This window comes from Tachysurus fulvidraco, chromosome 14 (genome assembly GCF_022655615.1).
Source record: "Tachysurus fulvidraco isolate hzauxx_2018 chromosome 14, HZAU_PFXX_2.0, whole genome shotgun sequence".
NCBI lineage: Eukaryota > Metazoa > Chordata > Actinopteri > Siluriformes > Bagridae > Tachysurus > Tachysurus fulvidraco.
The window spans coordinates 13167156-13183972 of record NC_062531.1 but is presented as its reverse complement, the minus strand read 5'-3'; the positions used below and the strand labels follow the sequence as shown (position 1 = coordinate 13183972).

The 16817-nt window shown below is 38.7% G+C and overlaps 1 protein-coding gene across 8 annotated transcripts in view; it reads left to right on the top strand.

Moving 5' to 3' along the window:
* The window catches only part of grid2 (glutamate receptor, ionotropic, delta 2), a 407738-nt gene that overhangs the window by 245793 nt on the left and 145128 nt on the right, over window positions 1-16817 (top strand). For all 8 annotated transcript variants that reach the window (XR_007137759.1, XR_007137758.1, XM_047800191.1 and 5 more), the window contains one exon: window positions 1705-1910. Coding sequence is in view for 6 of the 8 variants with exons in the window: in XM_047800191.1 (XP_047656147.1) it covers window positions 1705-1910 (206 nt within the window). In the remaining 2 variants the exon portion in view is untranslated. The remainder of the gene's footprint in view (window positions 1-1704; window positions 1911-16817) is intronic.

Sequence of the window (16817 nt, the reverse complement as noted above, 5' to 3'; positions counted from 1 at the left end):
CCTCACAGCTCAAAGGTCTGCAGTTTGATCCTGAGCTTAGGCTACTGTCTTTGTGGAGTCGGATTGCATGTTCTCCCCGTGTCTGTGTGGGAGTCTTTTCACCTAAAACATGCCAGTAGGTGGCTGGAAAATATGTGGGCACGGTGCCAGTCAATAGACTGAATTAGCTGATTTTATTGCTGGAAACGTGTGTACAGTACATGCACAGGTGACTTTATTAGAGAAGAACTCCAGAGCAAAATGTATAATCATATGAGCAACTTAAAATGCTAGAGAAAGAAAAGCAAAGTTTCAAGATTCTGTGAGGAACACAATGTTATGTTACTTTTGTGACATATTAAAAATAAGTAATGGAAAAACGCATTTGTAGTTCGACACTTTGGCTTGAAATAAAATCCATCTCAGGCCTACAATTTCTGTAAAAGGACACAAATACAAATAAATGAATACTGTACATACAGTACATAAATTATAAAGGTGAGACTGGTTTGAACAGAGATAATGTTTAATCTTACTCAAGACAGAAATTCAGTAAAAAATCTTAAAACAATGACCTATGATAATAAATTCTACCAATGCCTTACAGTAAGTTTGTCCTGATTATACAGTACTATAAGCCGTGTTAACAAAAGCACATAAAAGTCCTGCAGTGAGAAAAGTCTGGTGTAACATATTCAACAGTTATGCATTGTCAATTCAAAGCATCAAATTCGTACATTTCAGCCAATAATATTTCTGCCAATTAATCTCATTGTGTCTTTTGACTTTCAGAACGTGCCAGTAAAAGAAGATAAACCATTTGAATTTGATTGAACTCTGAGGAAAACTGTGGCTTCCCTGGTGCAAAGCAATTTGATCCCTCATTATCTCTAGGTAGCCTAGGAATATTAATACTCATTCAGCTTTCCAGCAAATGGAGAGCAGTAATGTGGAGGCCCTGTACAATGCCTTGGGTGATTGCCTATTCCCCCTTTATCTAGTGTCCACTACAAAGAAAGCCTAATCCACAGACAAGCATTACAACCGGGAGGTTTACTGTATACTTTCCATGTCTACATATGCTATTTGTGTTTCAGTACCTTTGTAAATGTTCCTTGAAATGGGTCTCAGTGAGTCTCAATGGCACCATCCAGATACACCCCTTTTCCATTTCACCTTTTCATGCCCCCAGTCCTATTATTCTTTCTGCTTTAATTGTGCACTTGGCTTGCGTTCCTCTCTCCATGCTGGAACTGGTTTGATGTAGGACAGAGCTGACTGCACAGAAGGATGAGCATGCAGCCAGCGTCGCTTTAACTGGAGGAGATTCATATTTTATTTACCCCAGGTCTGAGACAGTGCTCCAGTTCTGCCATTTCTTTCTTTCTTCCTCCGTCTATCTTGCCTGTGTGTCATTAACGCAAATGCTAATGTTTTCGTACATGCTACGGCTTTCAAGCTGAAGTTCCTGGCAGAAGAGATATGGTTGAGAACGCACTAATGTCTGTGCCTGCTGACTGAAGATGATGGTTCAAATGAGATGTTATTTCCCCTGCCTGTGGATTCTGCAATCTCATAAATGGGGTCCTGAATGTGTGTGATATCTTTATTTGTGTGAAACGTATATTCACTTTACTACATGTATATTCCATTTCAATAAAGTGATTGAAAGGCTCACTCTGGGTACGAAATGTAACTGTGGTGACATCATTTCTGCATATTTAGATATCCGAGGGATCCAGGACTTTCTGGACATGTCGTCACAGCAGGGGATGGACGTGTCCCTACAGAAGGTGGAGTCGAACATCAACATGATGATCACTGGGATGTTCCGCACCATGAGGATGGAAGAGTTGCACCGCTACAGGGACACGCTGCGCCGAGCCGTTCTCTTCATGAGTCCTGCAAGTGCCAAGGGCTTTATCACAGAGGTAAAATACACACACACACACACACACCAGTTTATGTTCACATCAAGCATCAGTATAGGGGAATGTTGTTTGCTGGAGTATTTTAGAATTTGCCCGTCTCCTGGGACACACAACAGTCTCTAGAGTTTGTACAGAGTGGTGCATAAAGCCAAACAAAAAAAAAAAACCTTCCAGCGAGTCGCACTGTAGTTCTGCAGGTGGGTTGATAAGAGAGGTCAAAAAAGAAAGGCCAGACTATTACTGAAGGCTACAGTAACTCAAATAATGACTCTTTTCAACTGAGATGAACAGGAAAGCACCTTGAGGTGCTTTCAAACCCTACCGGGTTCGACTCCTGTCAGATGAGAACAGTAATTTGAGACTACAGGGGGATACAGGTTCATCAAAGAGTGTTGAAGTTTGAAAGAAAAAAAGGCTTGGTGGAAAAAAAAAAGCTTGGTTTTAATCTTTGTCTGTGGAGTTTCAGTGTAGCCTGTGTGGTTTAACATCTCATTCTTCTCCATAATACCACACTGTCCACCGTAGAGAAGATATTATGATGCAAAGCAGCACATAGTATCCACATGTTAATTTTCATTATTCACTTGTTGAAAGCTCCGAAGAATAAGGAAAAGTGTTTATGTGTCATTTTTTTTTCTCAGTTGTATAATATAACAAAGAGGTAAAAAAAAAAACTAAATTAGTTCCCCTGAAAAAAATAATTTGGCAATAGGCAGCTATTTTTTTCTTTTTGTTCTCATCTAAAATTTTGTAGAGTTTTCCCACCAGTTCATTCTGTAGGAACAGGTAGAAAATTATTTTGTGGCAGCTGCTGTTAGCTACTTACATTGGCATGATAGCTTAGCAGGTAGTACTGATGCATCCCGGAGTTCAGGGTTTGATTTTTTAGTTCCAGATACTGGTGGTGCAATGTTTTTTCTCTCTCTCTCTCTCTCTCTCTCTCTCTCTCTCTCTCTCTCTCTCTCTCTCTCTCTCTCTCTCTCTCTCTCTCTCTCTCTCTCTCTCTCTCTCTCTCTCTCTCTCTCTCTCTCTCTCTCTCTCTCTCTCTCTCGCTCTCTCTCTCTCTCTCTCTCTCTCTCTCTCTCTCTCTCTCTCGCTCTGTGTGGTCATGCAGGGTTTCCTGCAGGTAGATGAATTGAATACACTAAACTGGAAGGAATCTGTGTTTGTGTGTGTGTTTGTGTGTTTGTGTGTGTGTGTGTGTGTGTGTGTGTGTGTGTGTGTGTGTGTGTGTGAGTGTGTGAGAGAGAGAGAGAGAGAGAGAGAGAGAGAGAGAGAGAGAGAGAGAGAGAGAGAGAGAGAGAGTGATGGACTGGCACCCTGTCCAGTGTTCCTGGAATAGTTTTAGGATCCATTCTGACCCTGACTAAGATAAAGGTGGCACTGAAGATGAATGAATGAATGCAGCTCATTCATTGATGGGTGACAAATTTTCTGGCATAGTTTGGGGCCATAAATTCACAAATTAAGGCAGAGTTCTTCTGACTGATTACCTCTGCCCTGTGCTAAAGGATTTATATTCAGATGGGAGTGTTCTCTTCCAGGATGACGACGATCCCATCTGCAGTGCACAAGGCTTTAAGGAAGAATGGTTTGAGTACAGATATTATATGTTGTGGTCTTTACAACCCCCAGATCTCTAGCCAGTAGGCGATTTCAGCACACCGTATTAAACAACACCTTCGTTAATACACCAGCTGGCAAAAGGAATATCTTTTGATATGAAGAGGTTGTAATTGGTAATTCATTAAGGCACAGTGATTTTTTTTTTCTATGCATACAGTATCCCAGCTTAAGAAGTTGGGGTCAGAACGCATGGACATGATACAGTACCCCTGGAGCAGAGAGGCTCAAGGGCCTTGCTCAAGAGCCCAGCAATGGCAGCTTGGTGGTGCTGGGGCTTGAACCACTAACCATCTGCTCAGTAACCCAGAGCCCATTTAGTATCCCTGCAGTTCAATACAGAGACTTTACTGACTCTTTAAGACTCTTTACTAAGACAGGACACTTTAATGTTAGCTATCAGTTATGTTTCGTTTAACCACAGTAAGGCAGAACAGTTATTGCATTCTTGTTGTGGATTTAATGTCCCCATGGTCTGTTGCCAGAATGACATTTTTCAAATAATGTAATAAATGAGTAAATAAGTGAAAAATTGTTTTCCTTTTTTTTTTCTGCCAGGGACTGTAATGGTAAATACTTGCTAACATGCTAATGACATTCACCTTTACACACATCACTTCATCTATGAAAAGCAATTAAAAACCATTCAAGCTGCTACACAATGTAGGAGGAAATACCAGATAAATAGGCCTGCCACTGTTGGCAGTAATGACCGTGGTCTCAGGTGTTTCTAAAATGAATCAGAGTGTTGGCTTGAGGAATCTTGTGTGTCACACCTTGTGTTGGGGAAAGGTTAAAACAAGACACTGTTGTTTCCGTTAATTGCTTTAGTGTGCGTTTACAGAGAGAATGCTCCATGACATTGTATTGTGCCTTATGCAAACCTCTTATTGCCCAAAAGCATTCCGGCCGTGTGCTCTGAGGGTTTAGGAAGAATGCACGTTGTTCTGTTTATAAACAAAGGCATGATAGATGGTAGTATGACATTTTGCAGCCTTGTTGTTGCCCCATGATTGCGCACAGTGGATATAGTCAGGGCTCTGTTACCACAGCGGGGAAAGCTATTAAGCATCTGTTAGCTAAGTGACCTAGCATGCATTCCTTTCTCAGTCTGCACATTTAAATTTAGGCCATTTTAGTCTAAGTAGGAAAATTCACATAAAATCTGGTCTCTTTGCCAGTTTTGGCATATTTAAACACTGTCTGCTCAGTGATATTGATCTTATGGGTTATGAGGGACATTCTCGTTAAAGCCCTTATCGGGAGGTGTTAGAGCCTTTACAACGCTGGCCAGGAATGAGCTGGGGATGTAAAATACACTGTGGCAAAGGTTTGAGATCAATATGTTTGTCCATACTTGGATTTGACACGTTGTTATTTGCTGCCAGAATAAGTTTATTTTTTAAAAATTCAAGCAGTGAGTGGCTTTAAACTGACAGTGATGCTACAGTACAGTGTAGCCCGTGCAGTATGTACTGTAAGTTATTTCAGGCTTCATTTGCACTTTTATCATCTAAATCTTGTGTTTAATGTTGACACCCATCCATTTTGATGACAAGGAAGATGGAGCCATAATTGCAGAATGTTTTGCATAACCATTTAATTATGTTGTGTGACAATATTCTCTGAATTTTTTATTTTTTTGCAGAATATTTTCAAACATAATTTCACGTTTGCTTTATTCCAACTTGAGTCATTGTGCACCTGCATAATGATATGTTTTGATCAAAAACATCCCTAGAACAGACCATGAAAGATTATGTCTTTGCTTATTTTATTCTACAAACATGGTCCTCTTAAAACAGCTCACTAGTCCTACTTTAGCACTAGCGAAACGCAGCAGATTTTCTGGCACGTGTCCAAAAGTGACAGCAAGAAGCGGCATGCTTTTTTATTTAATGGCCTATTGGTGTGACATGTCAGATGATCTCTTATACACATATGTGCAATTAGGTTATACCATACTGAGTGAGATTGGGATCCAGTCGTCTAGAAGGTCAGAGACACAGTTGAAAGACAGAAGACATGATGGAGGGTGAAGAGGAAAAGGTGCTGTCAGTGAAGTGAGAGGTGTGACAGTAAAGGAGGTGAACCTGGGTCTAAAAGCCGTCACTCTGTTTGAAGTATGTGTGTGGAGAGGTGAGGACACATGCCCGTCCTGTCACCACTGACTAAAGGACAGACGTGCGGACATCAGAGTAGAGGAATGCTAGATTACTATAGCTGAATTATTTGTGTGGTGTGCCAATTTATATGAATAAGTCATGACACGTAATCTGCAAAAAAGCCAGATTATTGAGCAGTGTTTTAGAGTCTTGGCACCTTGAAAAAAACAAATAGATATGTTTTTAACATACAGTAAATGGGAGATGGCTGAGGATTTATATGTCGGGTGTTTATTATCATAGACAGAGAGACAGACAGATAGAAAAAAGAATCTGAGTGACTGACGAGGCCAAATTATTGACAGCTAGACCACTAACTCAGAGTATCTCCCAAAACAGTAGGTCTTGTGGGATGTTTCTAGTATGCAGTGATTATTACCTAAGTCCAAGGATGGGGAACTGGTGACAGTATAACAAGAAGGAGGTGTGTGTGTGTGTGTGTGTGTGTGTGTGTGTGTGTGTGTGTGTGTGTGTGTGTGTGTGTGTGTGTGTGTGTGTGTGTGTGTGTGTGTGTGTGTGTGTACTGTACTTGTAATGATCAAAGAATTGCTGTTCTTGGCTGATAGGAGTGAAACCGTGGGGACAGGAGTGAACTGGAGGGAAGTGGTAGCTCAGTAGTTAAGGTGTTGGACTACTGGTCAGAAGGTTGTTAGTTCAAATCCCAGGGAAGCCAAGCTGCCAGTCCTGAGAAAGGCCATTAACCCTAAATTGCTCAGCTGTATGGATAAGGGCATCTGTCAAATGCCATAAATGGAAATGAAACCCACTGGTCTTCATCTTTTGTATCTGGTCTTCCTCAGGGTTCCATATTGTGAATGTTGTGCATTCTGAGGAGCTTTTCTGCAAAACACAGTTGTAAAATGTGATTACATGAACCAGGTTATTCTCCTCTGGCCCTTCTCCTTTATCGTGGTGTTTCCACTTGTATAACAGCCACTCACTGTATTTTCTGTGTTTACTGTTGTGTGTGAAAATGTGAACCTGAGTGTGGTTCCTGTTAGATAATGTATTAGACCGATGGGACTGTATTTTAGTATAAACAGTTTTCTTGAGTCGAGAAAATTTTTTCCTGTTTTTGTTGATGGTGGTCTGTATGTGATTCAGCTCTCGCACCACTTGACACTGTGCTTTAGCTGCTTGAACTCAAGGTTACCAGGCTGAAAGATAAACCTGTCTGTACACATATGGATGCACTACAGGGAGAGATAGAGAGTCATGCCTGGGCAGACATCATTTACCACCATTCAATCTTGGATTGTAAGAACCTGACAAAACACATTGAAACTTATGTTACCCCAAGTGACTTTAAGACCTATTTTTGGAAAAGAATGAGCAAAAAACTAAACTGCAAAAAGTGCAACCCAGTGTGATCTATTTTAACCTAAGCAACACAAATGAAAGCGTCAAACCTGTCCAAGTGAAACTGTGGCTAGATAATGATATGGGTGAATAATCTGATGATGTCAAGCGGAGATGCATTTCTAGTAAAGTGCAGATAATTTAGATTTTCACGGTCGTTGTTTCGCAGACCTCCTCGTGCTTTGCAATCCAGTTTGTACTTAGAATGCTAACTCAAAGTGACAGTAAGGTTGTCAGCTTTATGCGATCTTACTCCCCTGACTGATGTGGAAGAACTTTTTTGCTGTTTCACCACATTTCCATCACCCCAGCAAGAAGCAGAACAGGCATTTTTAAATGCATTATTTAAAAATGGAGAATAGGAGATGATGGCTTCTTTGCTTCGCTGTGGGCATTGTACCTTGAGCTCCAAGCCTTTTGTGGCTATGTAACGGTGGCAGCGCTGAGAGAATACCAGAAATCTTGCTTGACTGAACAGTTTGTATAGGCCAGAGATGGCTTCTAAAAAAGTTTCTAAAATTATAAACACTTAACCTGTTAATCCTTAACATGTCAATTTATTTTTTTCATTTTATACTTTATATGGTAATGTGCAAGTGTATGTAAAATGCACCAAGCACATAAGCGTGATTCATTAAGACAGAAAAACAGAAAGATGCTTTAATCCATATTAAAAACATTTACATTCAATGAATAAAAAATAAATATATATCAGGAAATCAGGCAGAGGGTCAAACAAAGTACAGATATTCGGTAAGGTTGTTTATATGCTGAGAAGTCAAAAACTGAAACTGAAATTTATGCAATGGATTTTATTTTAAATTATGCACCCTCTGCTGCCACCATGTCCATGTCCTTGGTCTTGGTTCAAATTAGTCATGCTCTGGATGCGATAAACATCGCTTAATGCAATTCAGCTTCTTTGGCTGATTATTTTAGATCAATGCATTAATGGAAATTCTACATTCATGTCAGATATGATTATCACATCAAAGGTTTTTCCTATGTTAAGCTCTTTACAGATATTTAAGTAAGTAATTATGTAAAGTATTACACTGGAAAAAGTTTAATAGTGCATCATTTGGATTTAAAATATACTATATGTGATTTACTCCGATCCAAACATAGGACAATTCATTTCTGACTTTAAAATGTTTACAGTCAAAAAATATGGTGCCATTTATAAAAGCAATGTGGGTGATAATTGTAAAGGACTGACAACTGGGTTAGGTTAGTACGTCTGAACAGCAGCAAAGCACAGTATTCGAAGAACAGGAGCTTGAAAACTGCATTAATTACAACTCCAACATCGTCATCACTTCCTCAAAAGCCAGTCCTAAGTATTTATTACTTTGCCAATTACACTCTGCCTGACACTTTCACATCTCAATTAAATTATCTTTACAGTGTATTTCATTTCATTGCGTAAAGAGCATGACTATTTTATATGGATCTGTAGAGACCATACATCACCTTAGGAGACTCAACAGATGTCCTGGCAGGGCAATATAAAGCTGTCTGCCATCAGTTCAGATTGTTTAATCTATCCACTGTTGGATTTATTGAGTATATGTACGTATATTTGGATTTTAAGTAACTATGTCCCTAGAAACTGTGGAATACACTGGAAAAAGAGATAGAAATATAGAAAAATGCCTGCACTCTCAGCATAGTGTGTGAATTCTGGTTCTGACAGATCGTAATTGGACTCAACTGTAGATATTTTTAATCTCTCTCACAGTTATTATTGATGTTCATACCTGAACTGAACCTAACTAATTTTGTTAGGAATATAAACAAATTAGTAGCCTAATTTAAACCACTATCATCTGAGATTGCTAACTACAGGACCACTGCACATTCTGGTTAATGAGACTGGAGCTGTTTTTTTTTTTTTTTTTTGTTCTTTTCAAATATTCATATTAGACAGGCTTGCATGGAGATGAAACCTCCAACTCACATGACTATCTTTGTTTACTATTGTCTGTCATAGCAGCATGTTTTGTTTCATGTTGTTAAAAGCTAGAAGCAGAAGATAGCTAAGTAATATACATATAATACATGTATATGTATAATAATATAGTGGGATGTGGTAGCTCAGTGGTATAGGTGTTTGACTACTCATCAGCAGGTCATTGGTTCAAATCCCAGGTCCACCAAGTTGCTATTGCAGGGCCCCTGAGCAAGGCCCTTCACCCTCAATTGCTCAGGTGTATAAACTGAAATAAGAAAATGTAAGTCGCTCTGGATAAGAGTGTCTGCTAAATGCTGTAAATGTAATATGCAGCAGCAGTCATCCCTACTTGTATGGTAGGAATTGATAATCTACACAAGAAAACAAAAAAAATGTCCAAACCAACTGGCGGAGGCAGAATTCGTGATGCAATCACTTTTCACAGAAGCCACTAAACCACCAGCCAATTCCACAATTCACAGTGGGGTATCATGTGCTTTTCCTTGTATACCATCCTCTTTTCTTTTTTGTTCAGCCTTCTGATAATGTACGTGACCAAAAATTCAGATGTTGCTGTCAGATGACTACTACAGATCCTTTTAACTGTAGTTTTAATGAGAAGTTAAATTGCTATATTTTCTGAGATGCTCTCAAGAAGGCTTTTTTCTTGAAATTGGAATCATCTGTAGTTTGGAGGCAAGAACGTGAAGTGCTCTCTGCATTTCAAATGCATTAATTTCTAGTTTACTTGCATCTCAGTCATGCGAGTCCTATCTTATTGCTTGGCGGTTCAGAGAGCTCACACATTGATTATGACTGGGACTGTGACTAGTGTCTTGAGGGCTCTTGTGTTAGGGGCTTATGGGGAGTTATTGCATGTCTCAATCAGGTACTCAGGAATCAAAGGCAACTCAGATGGGTTGGAATTGTCTTTAGTGTAAGTGTGATAGCATTCCATATGCTTCATGATAAAATATTCTTTAGACCTTTATGTTAGGTCAAAGCAAAATTTGAATACATGTATATTTTCCCCTACAATTAGATGCTAGTTCAGTCTGTTTTTCAGCTCTCTTTAATTCCTTGCTGTTCACACTCTTGGCAACAGCCTAGAAATAGCTTTGATTTCTTTTTTTTTATTTGTTAAACACAATAACATTTGTTTGGCACTTAAATCATTACCCAATAAGCATATTTTATCATGCTGATTTATTTTTTAAGGTTCACGTTGTACTTTCCTCTAGAACACATCTATGTCAGCAGTTTATGCTGCCTAGAAAATGTGCAAGTCACTCTGAATTTACTTTTTGGGTTTTGTGCCATTCACTCCGGGTATGTGCATCTGCATCTGAGTGTGTGTGCGTTTTTTTTTTCTTCATTCATTCTCAAACTGGAACTCTCCCGTAGAGAACGCTTGATGAATGATGACACAGCCATGGCATGTGCTGATAAGCCTGTGGGCGGATTACGCTTCTAATCTGTCAACCCACAATATTTCACATCCTACAATATTACACATACACAGAGCAACTCACTTTAACAGAGTCTACAGCCTGTGTACCTGACTCACCGGCATCAACAATCTGGAACCAAACTGAGTATGTGGTAAAAGTTCAGTGATTAAAGTTCTGTACAAGTAGCAAGAAAGTTTAAGATGCCTGTAAAGGTTTTCCACACATTTTAAAATGTCTAGCACTCTATGTCCTATGCTTCTTAACAGGTATTAAAAGATTCAATATAGTCACATGTAATACTTACATACCGAATAGTTTAGGATTCACTATTATATAATTTGATTTTAATTATTTAATTTAATGCATGTTTTTCAAAATCCATCCCCTCAGTCAGTAGTTTTTTCCCATATAACAGTAGCTGATAAAGCACGCACTCATTTCTGTTACACTTTGTTTTCTAGTAGCAGAGGTGGAGGTGTGTATAACATGACTGACAAGAGAAATGTGAACACAACAAAAACATTTTGTCAGTTGCTTTTATAGAAATTTATATAAAATTCACTTGCTTGTTGCTCTTGTAAGTGATTCCCCTGTGTTTTTGGTTTTGTTCTAGCTTGATGTTGACCTCCTCCTTGACTCATCCTCCTTCTGAAACAGTTTCCTCACGTTACTGACTTGTTTGTTTAGATTAGGTGTTAGGTGTTAACACAAATATAGGTTATTTTATGCTATAGGTTTGTAGTGTTGGGGCTTTCAGTGGCTTAGTAGTTAGTACATTTGCCTTGAACCTATAGGGTTGGGTGTTTGGTTTATCATCCTGTGCCTGTGTGTGTGTGTGTGTGTGTGTGTGTGTGTGTGTGTGTGTGTGTGTGTGTGTGTGTGTGTGTGTGTGTGTGTGTGTGTGTGTGTGGAGTTTGCATATTCTCACTATGCTTTGGAGGATTCCTCCAGGGGCTCCAGTTTCCTCCTCCTGTCCAAAGATATGTTGTTGTCTATAGGCATTTCTAAATAGCCTGTAATGTTTGAATAGGTGTGTGAGTGTGTCTGAAATCCAGGGTGGACCTCCATTTGAACCTGTGTATGATAAGTGCTTTATAAAATGAGTAACAATTCAATTCAGAAACGAGAAATTAAATTCAATGGCTTGGCTGCTAAAATGAAGCAGCTTTTCCACTCTCTGAACACTAGACATTGTATTAGTATTGCGTTATACAAACTTTTCTGATAAAAGTTTTAAGACAACCGTTCACATGCCATATATACTTGGCTACAACTGAAAGGATTAATTGAGACAGAGAGTCACTCGTTGGTGTTTGTTGGTGCTTTTAGGTCATCAGTTAGTGCTCCATTAGGGTGACTATACAGTATTCTGTTGGAACAGGACAAAATGTGGCATGCAGTTGATGAGGCTTTTTGTGGCTTGTCACTGTGCTCATATCCTCAAGAGGACCTTTTGTACCTTCAGTATACATCTTTCATCTAAAAACAATAATGTAGTGTACCTCATTTAAGCTACAAGAGTGGTCCGTAAGGTCTAATTATGTACCATAAATGAATGTTGATGTACACCACATTCATTTTCCAGGTAGAAGTTTCACAGTAAAAACAGAGAAGATCTTCCCCTGAGGGTACAAGCTCGGTGATAAGCAATAGCAATTTTATTTTCTTAAGAAGTAACAGCTGTTCTGTTACTTCTTAAGTAACTGTTCTGTTCTGTTTTCAGCTATTGGTTGCTGTCATCTTATCCCCCCCCCATTTAGGCCCGTCTCCACCAATTGTAGTGGTTCCCATGATACTGCCACAAAAGTAGTAAATTACTAGAGAAAGCAATCAATACTAAATCTTTGCTTAGAATAAGGACTGACCATAATGTATGTTTTCAGAGCCAGAATGTTGATTAAAACGGCAAGATAATGATCATTTTCACTAATTGCGAGTATTTAAAGGTGACATAATTAAAATAAATCAGTCAATTTTTGAATGTTATCTAAGTGCTTAGGTTATGATAATATTGTCATGTTCAGTGAACAGTGCCGAAATATACCCATAAAGCTTTATTTTGCTTGTGCAATATCTCCAAAATAGTAACTTTTCAGGCTAAGCATAAAAATGTCTGGCTTTTCATTGTTATGACCTTAATTATGTTCAGGCTTCAAATGGCTGGGAGTTCATTTAATCACCTAGAGCTATAAAATGCCTGGAGGGTGTGGAGAAGTCAGTCAGCTTTCAATTTATGTTGTCAAATCTGAATAAAATAAAGGACTTGTTTCCATGGGCACAGTGGTCTTCTTCAGGCAGCTTGCACAGCAGAATGGAACTTCCAAACATGAGCAAAAGTTGATTTCAAAATTCATTAGTGCATAACCTCAGTCATTAATATAAGCAACATTAGAAGATTCGAGAACAAATGTTTCAGGAGGGAATTAAGCATGAGGGAAATTAGCTAACATATCTCTTACCCTTGTTTCTTCTGGATGCATCTCTTGTATGTGGCACTCATTTTATGTGCAGATCTTTGAGCTTTGATGCCAGTAATTGCTGGCTGAGGCACAGTTATTTGCACCACATACTGTATGAAATGCAATTTATGATTTAATTTTATTTCACATATGAAACAATTCAGGTGAGTGAAGAAAATTACTTCTGTGTTGTCCGTTGAAGTTCTAGGACTGAGCTGGCAGCAAGTGTGTCCACTGGGTTGCTGCTTATAAGCATGCTGTAATTTTTTTTTTGTAAGGCACTACAACAAGAGAGATAACTGGAAATATTGTCACTTTAATTTGCCTCACAAAAGACTGATCTGCTGCATCCTCTGGCTTTTATTTACTGCACCACAATGACACAGACCAGTGCAGATTTAATACCTAAAAGATATATGTATTTTTATGTTTCATTTGGGGTTAATTCTCGTAGTTAATGAGCATCATAAATATATATAGATTTTTTTTTTTAATAGAAGCTGTGTGCTGCTTCTTTGTGCTAAAAAGTGAGTGTTAAAGCAGAAAGAAAGAGGAAGTATTTTAATGGTTGGGAATATAAGCCTTTATTTAATTATATAACATATAAAGTGCACTGGGGGCATGGTTTATTTCTGTCTCCACCTGTGTGTGCAGGGTTTTCTCCGGGTTTTCTTTGTGTACTCCAGTTTCCTTTGCTATTCCACCGTGTGGGCGATTTTGCCCTGCATTGTGTTTATCCAGGATTTCGGCCTTGTGCCCTGAGTTCATAGTCTCCATACTCCCTGTAACCCTGTGTAGGATAAGTGGTACAGAATTCTCATTTATATGTATTATAATTACTATTTTTATATAACATTACTACAGTACATAACTAACATTAATATAATAGCTAGCAAACTGGTGGACACAACACTGCTTTCATCAAGTCTTTTACTAATAAACTAAAGTTAATGGTGCTGAAAATCCTTATTTAAATTACATCAAAAAGCAAAAAAACATAAGATTTTTACATGCTGAAGAAGGGATTTAGTGGAAGACATTGAGTTGCCCCCACAAAGCCCAGACCTCAACCCCACTTTGGGAAATACCTTTAGGATGAATTGGAATGCTGTCTGTGTCCAGGGCTTTAATAGCATGACTTCAGTGCTCCTTACTGTGCAGGGTTTACTAATGCTATTGCAGCTGAATGGGTACTAAACCCTCACAGGTACGCTCCAAAATCTAGTGGAAAAACCTCTTGGAAGAGTGGAGGTTCTTGTAACAGTGGGAAGGGAGGACTAAATCTGAAATGTGATGTTCAACATGCACATATTCGTGTGTTGGCCAGGTCCTTATATTAATATATAAAAGGACATGAGAAACAATAACATGGCATATACAACAACTACTGTATTATACACAGTGTAACAAAGTCCATTAATAAGTTTATTATTGTATTCAAGCAATGGGAATACTCGCTTTTGCTGTGGGAGAAAAGGGGAAACAGATACCAGTGTTCATATCTCTGATCTTTTCTAGATTACTGTAAATGAATAAATATTATATCTTAGATTTGCTGCTTGGTGTATTAAAAGATTAAAAGATAAGTGAATCATGTCTAATATCTATAAGTGATTACTTACAGTACTTGCATTATAGATGATACAATACATACAATAAATATTTACCAACCAAAATATTTGTTAAATGAAAAGAATTTGCTTTCTCTTACAATATTCCCAAAGAGTATTGAAGTGATAATCAACCAAGAGGTCAATGCTTCATACTGGCTTAAGGTTATTATTTAATCATACACAAAATTGCGGGCTGTGCTGTGCTAAATTTGCAGACTTCATGTAGAAAAAGCAGCTCTTTTTCTAAACTATATTAAATATTAACTAGTAAATTCTAATGCTTAGATTACTGTTTTTTATTATATAATTAGCAACCTAACATTATTTAAAACAGCTAGCAATTGTAGGAAGCACATATAACAGCTAATGACTAGCTCAAACTCTTATAAAGTCACACTGATAAAAATAGATAAAAAATATTTTTGTTTAACTTTTGTTTAGGTTTTTTTTTAGGACTTTCGATCTCGACACAGACAGTGTTTCTTTCTAAATGGCTGAAAGTAAAGTTCCTGTGATGCGCTGAGTGGTTTTCACCACCCTTTGCAGTGCGGTCTGGACTGTGCAATTCCCATACCAGACTGTGACACAGTTGGTCAGGATGCTCTCAATTACACAGCGATAAAAGTTCACCATGATGGCGGAAGACAGGTCTCATCGTTGTTGGTGGTGAGGCCAATCATTGTGGTGTCACGAGCAAACTTGATTATGGAAATAGATCCATTCACAGGCTTGCAGTTGTGAGTGAAGGGGGATTTTATATATATACAGTATGTATATTGATCGGGTTTCAAATGGTCTAACATGATAACATTGACTAATTGCCAAATAGTTCGTTACATGAGTAACCTGGCTAGCTGGCTCTAAATTCTGAATGCACGCTCTCTCTCTCTCTTTCTCTCTCTCTCTCTCTCTCTCTCTCTCTCTCTCTCTCTCTCACTCTCTCTTTTTCTTCCTCTCTTCCTCCATAATTGGGACATAATCCATATGATTAAGATAAAATCAGGAGTGGATGTACATGAAACTAGCATTACAGCCAGAATGAATGGCATGTTATTCACCAACTAAATGTAATTTTGCCTTTTGGCCAGCTGTGAAAATTAGTGTTGCTGGGCAGCACTTACATGAGAAGTAGAGTTTGCCATGGTGATACCAGCAATACTGAAGGCAGTGGAACCTAATAATGTGTAAGTAATTTTTAGAAAAATTAGAAGATGCTTTCAAAATTAATTAAACAGATTTTTTAAATATCCACATATTTAATATTTCAGGCACCTGAAATGGCTATAAGATGGAAGAGGGAAACAGTTTAAGGGAAGGGTTGGAGGAGTCTTTAAGAATGCTGCAGGCTCGATGCAGACAGCGTTACTTTTGGCCGTCCTAAATGGCTGGAAGTAAAGTTCCAGTGATGCGCTGAGTGGTTTTCACCACCCTTTGCGGTGCGGCCTGCGACTGTGCAATTTCTGTACCAGACGGTGACAGAATTGGCCAGGATGCTCTCAATCACACAGCGATAAAAGTTCACCAGGATGGCCGAAGACAAGTGATGTCTCTTCAGTGTCCTCAAGAAGAACAGGTGGTGGTGAGCTTTCTTGACCAGGCTGAAGGTGTTGGTGGTCCAGGAAATGTTGGAGAGACGTTCAACTGGCAAACCTGTTGATGTGGATGGGGGTGTGCATGCCTCTTCTTTCCCTCCTGAGGTCCATGATGAGCTCATTTGCTGGTGTTAAGGAGCAAGTTGTTGTTGGCACATATGCTGTACCTCTTCCCTGTATGCTGTCCATGCACAGGCCTGCATTTGAGAGTTAATATATTTTATATAACTACTGTATATATATTATATAATTGTATATATAATATATGACTCCATGTTAATAATTCCCTTTGCAGCAACTTGCGATTAAATAAATGCCTTTAGGGCAGGTGTATACATTTTAGATCATGAAACTGCAAGCTTCTGTTCTGCAGACTGTTACAAGAGATTGCAAAAGAGATGTGTGTGTGTGTGTGTGTGTGCGTGTGTGTGCGTGTGTGTGCGTGTGTGTGCGTGTGTGTGTGTGTGTGTGTGTGTGTGTGTGTGTGTGTGTGCTTGCATGTAACAAGCCAAACACTGTGTATGTGTCTGGATATGTCAGAAACTTTACCCCTGGCCTTGTCTGAACTCTCTGTGTGATCAACATGTGGTGACAGGAAAGTGTGCTTGTGTATGTATACACTGTGACGTGAAAGCTGAACTTATGAAACACTCCACACTGTGGATGATTTCTATATAAATAAAGCCACATG